At 38.9% G+C, this 13,604-nt stretch overlaps 1 protein-coding gene across 1 annotated transcript in view; it reads left to right on the top strand.

Annotated features, from left to right (window-relative positions):
- The window catches only part of ST18 (ST18 C2H2C-type zinc finger transcription factor), a 169,742-nt gene that overhangs the window by 136,427 nt on the left and 19,711 nt on the right, over positions 1–13,604 (top strand). Inside the window, exon 13 of the mRNA XM_067292323.1 lies at positions 7,895–8,140. Within this exon, the coding sequence (XP_067148424.1) occupies positions 7,895–8,140 (246 nt within the window). The remainder of the gene's footprint in view (positions 1–7,894; positions 8,141–13,604) is intronic.

Genomic DNA, 13,604 nt, shown 5'->3' with positions numbered 1-13,604 from the left:
TGTAGTACTTCATTACCTATTCCAAATCTTGCACCTTTGCAAAGCAGACTCTCCTGCTTTTCTGCCTTTGATTTCCACTTGTGGGGTCTTGGATCTTGAAAAGGATGTTGGGAGATGCCACAGAGCAGACATTTTAGAGTGCATCCATTTGCAGCCCCCATAACTCAAACATTATCCATCCCAAACTTTGTTCATGAAACCTTTCCCAGATGACAGATCCATCCCTCATATCAGCTGCAGAAAGCTCCTTCCACTGGACTTCAATAGAGGCTTCTTCTAGGAGTGAAAGGTAAACTGATGCCAATGGCAGGATAAAATTGCTGCCGCAGCCTTTGGCTGACCTCAGCAATAGACCTTTCTTGCCAGAGAAGAGCAGTAAAGGGACCAGGCATAACCCAAAGATTTTCTCCTCCATACGTGCTTCGCAGTTGCCAAATCATGGGGAAGGTTTGAGTGGATGTAAACATAATAGTAATGATATGGAGAGACACTTGGGGCACATAGCTTGCTCCTTTCACACAGCCAGGAATACAGCCTAAAAGAAAATCACCTGTATATCTTGTTATCTGTCTGCCTCCACTCTTGCCAGACTTTCTGGAGGGCATACTGCTACAAAACATCTGACAGAAGAATCAAAATTACCTTCTGGCTAGGACACAGGCAAGGAAGCCCCAAACAGACTTGGTGGCCAAAACCACAAAAAAAATCCCCCCGCTTTTATTTGGTTTTGGCTATTACTTTTTTCATAGAGGAATAAAGGGGAAATTGTGGAAATAAATCTCTGGAAACTGTGTCTTCAGTGAAGAGGCTTTCTTATCTTAAAATATGAAGCAAAAGTAAGGCTATTTTAAAAAGATATTTGCCATCTATTTATCAATTTTTCTGAATTATTTTATGGATGGTATTTGCCACAGGGGTAAATGTTTCACTGCTAGAATATCTTACATATTTGTTAGATCATCAAAAATATCCCCTGAGGACTTTATCAGTGTGTGTACTCAAATAATGCAGCATAAACAGATGACTACAGAGTTAACGATTTCCTTTTTCTATTCTTGATAGCACACACATTCACCAGGTCTGACAGTACTTGTGTGGGGTGCCATAGTATCAGACCTCTTCTGCCCTGCCCTGTGCCACATTCCTTTGTTCCTTTGACAAAGAAAAACTGCGCAGCATAGACCATACTATAGCAGCTCAAAGCTCCTGACTTGTAAAGGCGTTTGTCTCTTTACGTGAGCATCAGGCAGCCGCCCACCGATCCAAGCCACCAGCTTCGCAGATGGGAGCCAGTGTGATAGAGCAGGGGCCGATGGGACTGCAGAAGATATGGCAGGAAATCTTTTGCAAGTTCATTTGTAGTTGTCAGATCTGTAAAAATATTGTGTTTCCAAGTTTCAAAAGCAGAACTTGAACTTCAAACATTTCAAGCAAGTGTCATTTTCTTGTTTTCTCTCAAGGCACAGTGTACATATGTCGCCTTGCTTAAACAGGTGGGGAAAACACCAAAACATTTTTTAGAACAAGTGTTTTCCCAAAGTCTTTTTTTTTTTCTTTCTGTCTCTCAAATTTTATTTCTTGACCTCCAAAGTGTTGTCCATTTTTTGGAAAAGTTTGATATTTTACCTTGAATGTTCATCACTTTTCAGTTATTATAGACCATGCTTAAATAAAAAAGTGACTATTTTTTACAACACAGTTGTAAAAATACAACAGTTTCATATTTCATGAATTTAATGGATTTTTAAATATATTAAGAAATATTCTTATATTTTCTACACATCAGCTCAAAAGGGAGAGTCTGAGACAGAAAAAAGAGAAGGGTAGAAAGGGTAGAGAAATCACATTACACATTAGCAGTGCTGTTCATAAGCGAAACGTCACAAAGAGAATTCATGTGCAAACATGATCTGCCAGATATAACTATACAAAAATTCTGAATTTGGAAATTAAAGAAATTAAAGAATAAACTTATTTTGAAATGGACTGTCAAATTAAAATGGAACCTAAGGTTTCTCTGTGAATTATATCAACTGCCTACAAAATGTTAACATCATCAGATACCTTGATGATACTATTTTGAAAAATATTTGATATCACTGTTACTTTATCTAAGCCCACAGGTGCAGACACCTGGAACTGTAGTAGACTGTTCCCCTGAATATAGCTGTGGTCAGACAATTCTCATGCAGTCTTTAACACAAACCAGTCTCTCATGGTCTGCATCTGATTTTCAGCTTATGTAGCTTCATTCAACTCCTATTGAAGTCAATAGAAGGACTCCCCTAAAAGCTGGCTTAGCCCACAGTTTCTAGTGCAGTGCTAGGGTGTACATTATAACATCCCGAGATCTTCCCTATTTACAACCCTCACCACAATCACTACTCACAGAGGTAGTTGCAAGCAATACAGTTCATCTGTATCCTCATCACTACCGCTTGCCAAATATTTTGTTGAATGTTTTGGTGTTTTTCCCACCTGTTTAGACAAAATGGCATATGCACACTATGCCTTGAAAGAAAACAAAAAAATGACACTTGCTAAAAATGTTTAAGGTTCATATTATGTTTTTGAACAAAATTATGTCATCTCTCCATTCTTGGATATTGATGATGGTGATAATTACATCAATTATTTCAACAATGTAGTTAGTGCTCAGCACATTTGTCAGGCATACCTTTACTCCAAATACTGTAAAGCCTAAATACAGGATGAAAAATCAGCCAGGATTATCACTAGGTACTATCCTGTTGTACTGCTGTGCTTATTGCTCCTTGAGTATACTCTTGGCAGTCTTTTTTAAATTTATGAATTGCTCTGGGCCAAAGTTGTGACTTCATTTGTGTCTCAAATATTGCTGGGCAATTACAGGTATTCTTATTTTGACAAAAAATATTATTCTCACAGCAGCAGCAGAACTCAATTGCTTAAATTTAAGTCTGAAGAATTGAGGACCACGTGCATATGTTTTTTAAGGGTTGTTAATAGAAAAGGTTGTACTCTTCTGAGTGGAGTTGCACTGAGACTAGTATTTGTACACATAGCAACATGTTAGTTCCAGAGTTATTCCCAGTAGCAGAACTGAAGAGCCCTTTTGCACTTTTAGAACCAGACTGAATTGGTTGTGGGAAAGCAAAATCATTGGTAATGTTGTTCCTCTGGACTTAATACTAAGTGCTATGGCTGATGCCTACCAAGGAATACATAAACCCCCTTACATGTTATGATACAATCTCCCTAAGGCCACAGGTTTGAAATAAGATTCATGCAGACACAATAATTCACTCTTTCTGATCCAGCTATGAGATAAAGCTTAACGTGTAATCATTACTTGAGACACACTGCAGAGTATTAAATGTTGTGAGCTATCAGATGAACCAAAAGCATATGAAAAAATGCAGGAGTAATCTATCATAAAAACAACAGCCTTTATTGTCTTAGCGGATGCAGTTCAGTTCTAAGGACTGAACTACAGTCTACAGTTCTGGAAAATTTTATGCAATATTTATGTCATAAAATAAAAGGAGGCTGAAAAAGCTTGACTTTTCAGTTCAAAGTACTTGAGGTAGACAGAGGCTTGGATAGAGACCATTCTTTGTGTGCAAAGTTTTATTAGTCTTCGTTTTAGATGGATATTCATAGTAGAGTACTGCTTGTACCTTATCTTTTCACTGAACAGATCCTGAAATAAACAGCCTTCAGTCATTTTTTGCTCATTTTTCATACTGAACTCCTTTTCCCAGCTGCTTGTAAAAGCTATGGGAGTGATTACACTGTCACTGATGTGGGAGTAGATAAGGAGTAACCTGAATTCAATTACTGTACTGTGTTTCTCCTCTCACCCTCATTGATTTTGCTTCATTGCTTCAGTGGCTTTTCTCCTGGTTTACACCAGTGTAAATGTAAATGATATCAAAGTCAGGCCCCAAAGATTTACACAGCTGTAAACAAATATAAGTTAGGAAATAATAACATAAATTTACACCTTTATTTTACTTACATTTCTAAGGAAGAATCAGAACAATTTACATTGGTTTTGGTAGTTATATTTTACATATGTCATGATAAATGGATAAATATAGGCCTGTTCTCACATGCACCAGAGTCGAGAGCAGTAAGATCTGGCCTTTACTGAGGAGAACACAGCCCTTACCAGTCTGCACTAAGCATAGTAAGTGCCATTTTCTTTCCCCATGCCATAGCATTGTTCTAGCATTTTTTGCCATTTTTGTCTTTTTAGTTCCATTTTAAAATTAATGTAAAAATAAACGTGGCAAAACAAGCAAAATAGACATATTGAGAGGAGGGTGGGATGAGAGTAGGAATGAAAACTGGAACAGTATCTCTGACCATCCTCTTTGTTTGCTCTGCCATTTGGAGTTTGCTATGAATGCAGCAAAGTGATAGCTATTTTATACTGTTCTGAATAAAAAGCCATGCTGTAAACGTGTGATCCATCCTGTGATGGGCAAAAGGAGGATATTTTTCCATGACTATATTTAATTGTTGCGTGCATCTGTGAGCTCACTTAAACCCCATCTGTAAGCTGCTTCACAAACACACAACCCAGCCTTTCCTTGTCACACGTTGGACAACCCAACTTCTATGTGAATTTCAGGGAAGTGCTGAAGAATCTCTAAATACCTGCATTAGTAAATGTTCTGCTCATCACTCAAAGATCCTTGTTGCTGCTAATTGTGTCTGTTTCTCAGAGACAATATATGTTTCCTGATATTTTTCTATGTACAGTTTCATTTGGGAGGGGACCATGATCGCTTTGGTCTTTGTTGTTGTTGTTGTTGTTGCTGTTGCCTTCTGAGTAGTTGATATTTTGTCAGTGACAGAGAATCTGCACTATTTATGGTTTTTGCACTATAAAACTACTGCAGCCCAGTCACATGGCTTCCTTTTCTAAGCCATCTGTCATAGAGGTCTGGAATTTTATGTGAATGTTGGTTGTGCAGACTTAACCCAAGTTTTTTTATTATGAAAAATGTCAGCAACTACAATATTTAGCATTTTACTTTACATTGGTCATTAAACTTGATTACTGTAGCTCTGTTTCATTGCTATAGTTACATATCAACTATGAAGCCAAAAAACACTGGGGCGATCATGGCAGAGCTATATTGTCAGATCCTGGAGTGTGCAGTTGGCACTGATATAGTTAATATCTTGGGTTTTTGTAACTAAGGTTTATTAATGCTGGTATAAAAATGTATTTGATATTATACAGATGGCATAAGATGTTGTGGTTACTAAGTTATTATCCAGGATAAGCTGCACTGTCAAATTCAGGGCTTAAAACCATCACAGGAGATTAAACTATTTACTGAAAAGTGGCAGAAAGATATAACCAAAGTGTCTTAGTACGAACATATTAGAAATGTATTTACTTCCCATAAATATAAAAAAGCATCTCTCTCTTTAAGCTGTGTGATTGGAAATGTGAACTTTGTCATGCAGGAGAATCCAAAACAAGAGGTGTCTGAGTTTCTGAATTAGGAACAAACAGATGGCTTGGTAGTGTTTCAGTCTAGGTGGGCATCTGTCTTGGGCCCATGGCTACGAAATGGAGTTAGAATCCCTGAGTGAGGGAAGATCACTGGTCCTCAATTTTCATTTTCTACCAGCATTCACCTTCTGATTAAAAAGATTTCATCTGTTGCATTTCACTGCACTTCACCTTTAAATGTGTCGCCACTGACTGTGGTAGAAGAGAAGGCTGCATGAAGGAATCTTGTGCCTTCAGTCCAGCCAAGGTGGCCCTGTCACATTGTCAGCACAGAGGAAGAATTCCCTGTTTCACTATAATTATTTTTAAGATCTTCGAATAAGGACAGGTTTCACTGCCCTAACTTTAACCACCTAAACATTAGGCTAATCATTTAATCTCCCACAGTAGTTGCTGGGAAGAAAGAGAAAGGGACTCTTTCTGTGAGTTTCTCCTTCCTTTCTAAGATGTCTAAGAAGGATGGAAAAACACCCTCTGGTCATATCTGCCTCCTTCCCATTTACTGCAGGGGGTCTAAGTGATTTCCTTATGCGACAGGTTTACTTTTATATTACAGGAAGGCTGAACCTAGGCTTATATGAACGTCTCTTACAATTACACAGCACCTAACACATCTAGCCCCAAATTCCCAACTGATCTCTGAACTTTGTGGTGATGCAAATAAAAAAGAGTGATGAAGACAATAATAGGAATATACAGAGTAGCATTAATTATAGCATTCTACGTGTATATTACTTGATAAATCAGCTTTCCTAGGATCTTGTCATTTATCTCCATAGTCTCTGACTGTTTTCCAGCTTAAGCAGGGTGACACATACAACTAGACTACCAAGTACTCTTCCAGAAGCCACCTCATTACTTTCAGCTATGTATCTCTTCCCCTACTTTAATATCTGTTTTCCATAGCAAGGACCAATCTTATACTCATCACTGTCTACACAGTATGTCAATATAGGGTGTTGCTCCTTACTTAAGACTTACACATTAATTCCAGACAGTGTTCCTAAATTTGAAATATCGAGAACAAACAATTATTAGAAAAAAAAACCCACAACTAAATTATGGCCACCCTGAACAATTAGTTGTAGACTGGAACTACACAGGACCTTCAATGGCCACAGAGCAGGTCACCGTGGTAAATCAGCTTCATGTCACCACTGGCTCCATTCCCAGTTTAGCGTCCATGGGGAGAGGATAAGGGAACAGAATCTCACTAGTAAGTGATAGGGAGAGGATCTGCAGCTTCTTAAAGGATGCTGTGAACATGCCTGCTTGGGCCTGTGTTTGGAAGCAGAGGGAAAGAGACTGATCCTTCAATGCAGAAAAAGCTCAGGGTAAATCCTCCCAAGATCCTATAATGCATGAGGTGAAATCTTTGTTGCTTCCGTAGTAAGTTCCACTTTCAGCAGCTTTTTGTCATTCTAAGAAGTGGAGTTTATATTCTTTTTCTGTGGTCAGACTGTGGGAGACAGAACAGTGAGCTTTCATTCCCTTTTTCTCCTTGAACAGCTGAGCAGTACTTGCCCATTCCTGTGAGCAGGAGCTGTTCTGAGAGGTTCTCCCAGCTTGGAAAGGGAAGTTGGGTCTCTCGCCCCACTACAAACCCCTGCAATCAGAGGTTGCTGTTTGCTGGTGCAGGTGCGTCCTGGAGGGCCAGAGTAGCAGAGGCTTTGTTAACTCATGCTGGGGGAGTCAGGAATTTCAAGCAGAACTTGAAGATCTTCCTGTGGCTCCCAGTCCAGTGGTCTCGGTGCAGACCTGTGCCTCAGTGGCTTAATCTGGCCCCTGTTTTGTAATAAATCTCTTCAAAAGTGATTTTCAAGTCAAACTCTGATTAAGGCAATATGTTATTTTCAGTATGTATGAAACCCTAATGAAAAATTCTCCTACTATATCTTTTATCATATTTCTCCCTACTCCCTCTTTCCTTCATGATGCAGATGTTGTAATATTTCTGGGGTGAGGGGGAAGGGAGGACAATAATGCTGGTGATGACCTAAACAATGCATTAATGCTTTTAACTGTGAATTGGGGTCATAGTTCTCTCTAAGAATAAAAAGATCAAGAAGATTTAAAGCTAAACTTTTTTTTAAATAAAACTAGATTTAGGGTGTATAGGTTATGATTTAGAGGCATCTTATTTAAATTCTACTTACTATATTTAAGCTGAGAAGCAGGGAAACCATTACCGAGGGTGCTCCTAAGTCTGCCTAAGAGTTGGACATTAACTGATATAAATCAAAAAGCTGGGTTTAGATTCAGATAAATTTAAATAAAAGCTTGCATTTACATTTATCCTTTAAAAGCACCACATGGTTTTGTTGCAGCCTCACCATGTCCATGTCTAAACATGTCTCTGTTTCCTGTTGCATGTCTCAGGGAGCTGAGATAGAAGTGGATGAAAATGGCACTCTGGATTTGAGCATGAAAAAAAACCGAAGCCAAGACAAAGCTATGCCTCTCACTTCTTCCAGCACAGCACTTCCTACTCCTTCCTCTTGTCCTTTCAAAACAAGCAGCATCCTGGTAAATGCTGCTTTCTACCAGGCTCTTTGCGAACAGGAAGGCTGGGATACACCAATCAACTACAGCAAGACCCATGGCAGGAAAGAAGAAGAAAAGGAGGTACCTTTTCAGCTTCTCAGTTTGTGATTTTTACCCTTGGATAAATGGCCAGATGATGGTCTTTGGGCTGACCAATCTAGTGCAGTTTTAAGGGAACTGACTTCCACAGGGTAGAGATTTGTGAACGTTGGGCTGGCTTTAATGGCCTTTCAGATGTGGCACACAAAATCACTGCTCATTGAAAAATCCTGCTTTCAGAGCCTACTTTCAGAGGTGGAAAACAACAACTGTTAATATCAGTAGGGGTTGTGAGTGCCTACAAGTATCTAAAATAAGGAAATCAAAGGAATCCAGAATTAGAGACCATATTTTAAATTTTATTCCTAATGGTTCATTCCTATAGCACATGCACCCAAATGATGTAAGGATCACTGAAAGAAAAAATATTAAGGTAATTTTTTCATGAATAAAGTAATTCTTCTACACCAAATGTTTATATTTCTAAATAACTCATTATCTAAGTATTTAAATACAAGCTTAGAACTTTGCCTACAATATTCTTTCAGTGGACAACTTTATATTTTACATTTAACTTATTTCAAGAAATCTCTGCCAATGAGATGAGTCCTAGATCTCACGAGTCTCATGGTCCAGAAGTCAGTCCGAGACTATAAATTCATAAATAAATAGTTAGTAATTCTTGAAGCTTTCAGTTACTACAAGTAGCATAAGGGGTGATGTATATAATTTCCACTAATTTAATGCTGTTTATCCCATGAGGAAACAGCATGGAAAAAGTATATGAATATATACTGGCGTCTTGCCTTTTTAACCTATCTTAGGAAATGTAAGAGACTGAACTTGAAAATGCAGTTGCAGGCACAAAGACAAGAAACTAAATTCTAGTAAATATTTTCATTTGGTGACTCTCTTGCCGGGCTAATCTAGATTGCTACTTCAAACCTGAAAATTTTCCTGATTTTGCTTTTGTTTCTGTTTTGCCCTTTTATATCCATTTATCCCATGTTGACAACATGGCAGCATAGTCTCTTATTCTCTTACTTTTCTTTCTTTTTATTTTACAAGCAAGTTTTTTATGTGTTTCTCTTGAGCGTGGCTGTCGGAACGCAGATTACTTGCATTTTTGTTAAATCAGGAAGGGATAGTCCATCAGCACCTTTTAAGGCTAATTAAATGAAATCTTGGTAATTAGCACAGATGATCCTCAGTGATAGCTTTCTGAAGCAGACTCAGAGATGTCCCAGTTTGGAGTTTTTATTCAGCTTCATAAATCTTTCCTCCCCACTTTTTTTTTGTGTACCAAATAATAGCACTTGAACATTTTAATTATTGCAATTTTTTTTTCTTCAGATATCAAAACTGGCACTTTACAGTGATAGACAAGGATAAATCTAGAGTTGAGGTAGGGGATTCAGGCCTCCAAATCCAAAAATACCTGGAGAGAAAAGATATTTCAGTTAAGTGAATAAAAATGTCTGTCAGCTCTGGATCAAGAGCTGTCATATTGAGACCTCTGAGACAGTTTGTATCATGGTGGATCATTTCTTGGAGGCTGGGGTGTCCTGAAGAGCCATTTGCTGTCACCTCTGTGGAGCTCTCTACCTCAGCAATGAGATTCTGGGAGGATCATGCCTATCACAAGATTTTGGAGTGTGGTTTATAGGCTGTGGAGTCAGACTCTTCCCCGTGATGGGGCCCCTCCATGCTGCATAATAAGCGAATATATCCAGCTTTGAGAAAAGCGCCTTGCTGCATGGGATCAGTCGGTGTCACAGACTTGGCAGGGGGCTTGTAGTGCTGGTCCTCCTCCCTGCTGCCAGCGCGCTCAGCGAAAGAGCTATGGCAGGAGCACCTCTGCATCACCCTGCTCTCCACTCCACCTCTGCAGAGCTGAGAGGGGTGGCTGGCCGCTTCCCTCGGCACTGGCACAGGGAACTGGAGGCATCGGCGAACTACCCAGAAGGACATAAAGATCCGTGTTCAGGCAACCTTGCCCCTTGCTTTCAGTGCTTTGATAGCATGCAGTTTGTCCTTAATCAAGGATCTGGCCCCACACCTCTGCTCTGAGCTTTTCTGATCCCAGAGAGCATCAATATGTCCAGTGGTCTCCGGGCCAGAGGCTCTGTTTTGCAAATCAAAGACTGGCAGTTACCCTCATGCAAAGAAAATGAGTGATTATATCTATTTTTAATTCATTGTTATCTGGTTCATATGCACAACAGTTGCTTAATTTTGGTGGTAATTTCCAGAAAATATTGTCTCTCTCTCTCTCAGCGAAATAGCCTGTCCAGATGCCCCCTTAAAAAAAAAAATCTGAATTTGGAAAAAGCTCAAAAATCTCTCCAAAAGGAAAGCACCGAGAAATAACTAGAGCTGTCAGTTAGTTCAACTGTCAGTTCTCCAAAGATTTCAGGGCTTAAAAATGTTAAAAGTGCCAGATGCTATTATCTGTTATTCATGTTACCATTATGTTCTGGTCTTTGCTGAAATCAATATAAACTTCCATCTGTACATTAAATGGAGGTTCATTGCTTGCTTGCTTTCTGTAGCGTGCATGCGTGAGAACACACATGCTCTTTTTAGATAATAGTAGTGTTTGGACTGATTGGACTGGTTCTGATTTTCCTTTTAGTCTGGAATTCTTCAGAATTTCAATATCATTTAATTCTAAATCTGTTCAAATGGGAAAGGAAAAAACATACATGGGTTTGACTTTGATTAGCTGTGATGACCATCATTTAAAAAGTGGTAAGGGCTAAAGGTGTTTCCCAAGGGACTCTCTCTCCCTCTAAGGCTAAATCTCTAGAGAATCGCACAGCCCAAGGCACGATGCTCCATGTTCAGTCCTAAGTGTGGAGGACCAAGAAATACCTCTTTATTTCTGACCTGCTTGTGCCAGCCTTTTGGGCCACATGTACTGATGCAAGGCCCTAGAAAGGCAAGGAGTTTAGGCATTTCTTCTACCTGCATTCCCTTTGCACTTTTTTGTGCAGCTTCTACACATCTGAAGATTTCATGCTGCTTGAATAATAACAGTGTTTCACAAGCTACTAAGGCAATGCTGGTGTAATTACCTGCTTAAATGTCTATGTGCCTCCCCCATTCCTTAGAAATATACTAAGGAATATTAACTAGAAAACAAATTGTTTATCACCACTGCAGTCCCTATTAGTATGTTTCTGATGCTATTTTCTTTCCTTTAAAAGATTTTTTTCTTTAGCAAAAAAGCAGTTGCTATGAAATTGTATGTGTGTATGCTTATATGTGTGTGTACAATTTGGTTTAAAAGTCCTAAAAATTACAAATTTTAACTTTAAAAGTCAATTCAGGAAATTCACAATTAAAATGAGAAAAAATGAGTTCTTTGAAAGTTAGACAATGAAAATAGTGCAGTTCAAAAACCCTCTAGTATCAGTTTCGCTGGTGGCTGTAAATAAACATATGTCAACCTTAGTCTTGCCATCTTAGTTTTGTTAACTAATTCAGTGGAGCATCATTAAATGAATCTGTGTATTTAAACTATAATAGTGTAGTATTTTGTCAAGCCTTTATATGTATAATTCACTGTCAGTCCTCTCTATGCAGTAGGATATCAGACAGTGACATGATGAATCACTCACACACGCAAGTTCCTGCTCCATCACCAGCAAAAGATCAAGAGATGTCTTCCATTTGAGATAAAGAACACAAGCTATAGCTGAGGGCATTAATAAATCCTCCAGCTTGAACTGTAGCTACATTTATTTGCTACAGGTATATCCCAAGGTCCACCGTGCGGCTCAGGAACCTGGTGGTGTGCCAGGGTGGATTTTCCACCACCTTGTACACCAGGCTCCTCTCAGCTAGACCCTGAACATGGGGTGGAGGAGACTGATGCTTGCCTGGTCTTGATATATAATTAGGATGCAACCAAGGCATGCACTAAGTCTTAGAAATGCAGAACTGATCCTCAGTTCAGTTATAGACATAGCCTATCTGAGTTACTTGATAGAAAGAAAATGTGTGCACAGACAAACTGGCCTTCTTCAACCTCCATTACTTTAAATGGAAACCACATTACCTGCAGTTTGAAGTTATTTTGGCATCTGACCCATTGCAACTGGCAACAGAGGGGCACCATTTTTTTATTTCTTTTGGGAGCTTTTGATTTTACAGAAAGTTACACTGGTGATGATCCCTATAAGAACTTGCATTTACAGGTATATAAGAAAGGCAGGTCAAAAAACGTGGAAGGACAAAGTCAGTGACTAGAAGCCTCATTCTGTTGATTGCAGAGGCAAAATCATTCCAATATATCACTAGAAACCAGAATTTAACTTGATGTTGAAAAACAGTCTTTCAGGTTTCTTGAACCTTGAAAAAAATTTCTCACTTTTAGTCTTCAGGGTTTTGATTTCCGTGTTTGGAGGACTTTCAACAATTTAGGTTTTTTATATTAACATTTTAACAATAATTATCATTGTTTTTAATTTTCTCTGTTACTTTTTATCTGAAGTTTTCCCTTAGAAATTAAATTCTAAGAGCCTGAAATATATCAGTTTATTTTTATGATATTTTAAAGTGTTACTTGCTAATTACCATGAAAGAGTGTTTAGAAAAGCTGAAGACACATATTTTACTTACTATATTTGTAGCATATGAGATTATTCCCAAACAAAGTAACCCCACAAATGTGGTTGCAAAAATCGGTAGTAATTGATATATCAATAATATGGCATGGTTTCTATATGTATGTATAGTGTGAGTTACAGTAGGCAGTAGGTAGCCAGTACCAGAAAGCAGAAGGAAGTCATATTGAGGAGCCAGCCTCCAAACAGGCAAAGATGAGCTGCCAGGATTGAGGACCATATGGAAGCTTTATCAGAAGAAACACCCCCGCAGAGCTTACAAGTGCCATTAGGCAGAATCTCCATTTTCAGTCCAGATTCTCCTCAGCCCTCCGCTCCGTGCTTAGCAGCTCTGCAGACATCCCTGTCCCTCTGTCCTGGCACGTTCATCAGCTGTACAAGCCCAGAGCATCTATGGCACCAGCCCTGAGAGTTCAGCAGGAGCTGGGAGCTTCCCCCCTCAACCGCAGGTAGCAGTTTCTGCTCCCACAGACTGTAATCTCTGGGGGCCATCTACCTGAGTGTCTGAGCAGAGTTACAAAACCAACATGAAATCCCAGCAGGGATTTATACAGATTTGATAATTAATGCCATGGGCTTCGGAGATTTCTTAAATGTTAAAATATCCCCAGAGCATCCCTCTGGAAATGAAACACTTATCCTTCATACAAATAGTAATAATTGAAGGTATTAATCATCAAAACAGTATTAACCAAGCTATTTTGAAGTGATCAAATATGATTTTGCAGTAAATGAAAATGTGATATCCTTACACGGTTCCAGATTTCCAAAATGCCTTCCCAAGAGGGTGAATACTCATGGCTCCATAGCATCCATCAAACAGCACTGTAGCAGTGATGATTTTAATCTACAAATAGTAGAAATCAAGAACTATC

Source organism: Apteryx mantelli, chromosome 2 (genome assembly GCF_036417845.1).
Source record: "Apteryx mantelli isolate bAptMan1 chromosome 2, bAptMan1.hap1, whole genome shotgun sequence".
Taxonomy (NCBI): domain Eukaryota; kingdom Metazoa; phylum Chordata; class Aves; order Apterygiformes; family Apterygidae; genus Apteryx; species Apteryx mantelli.
This window is presented reverse-complemented; position numbering and strand designations above follow the sequence as displayed.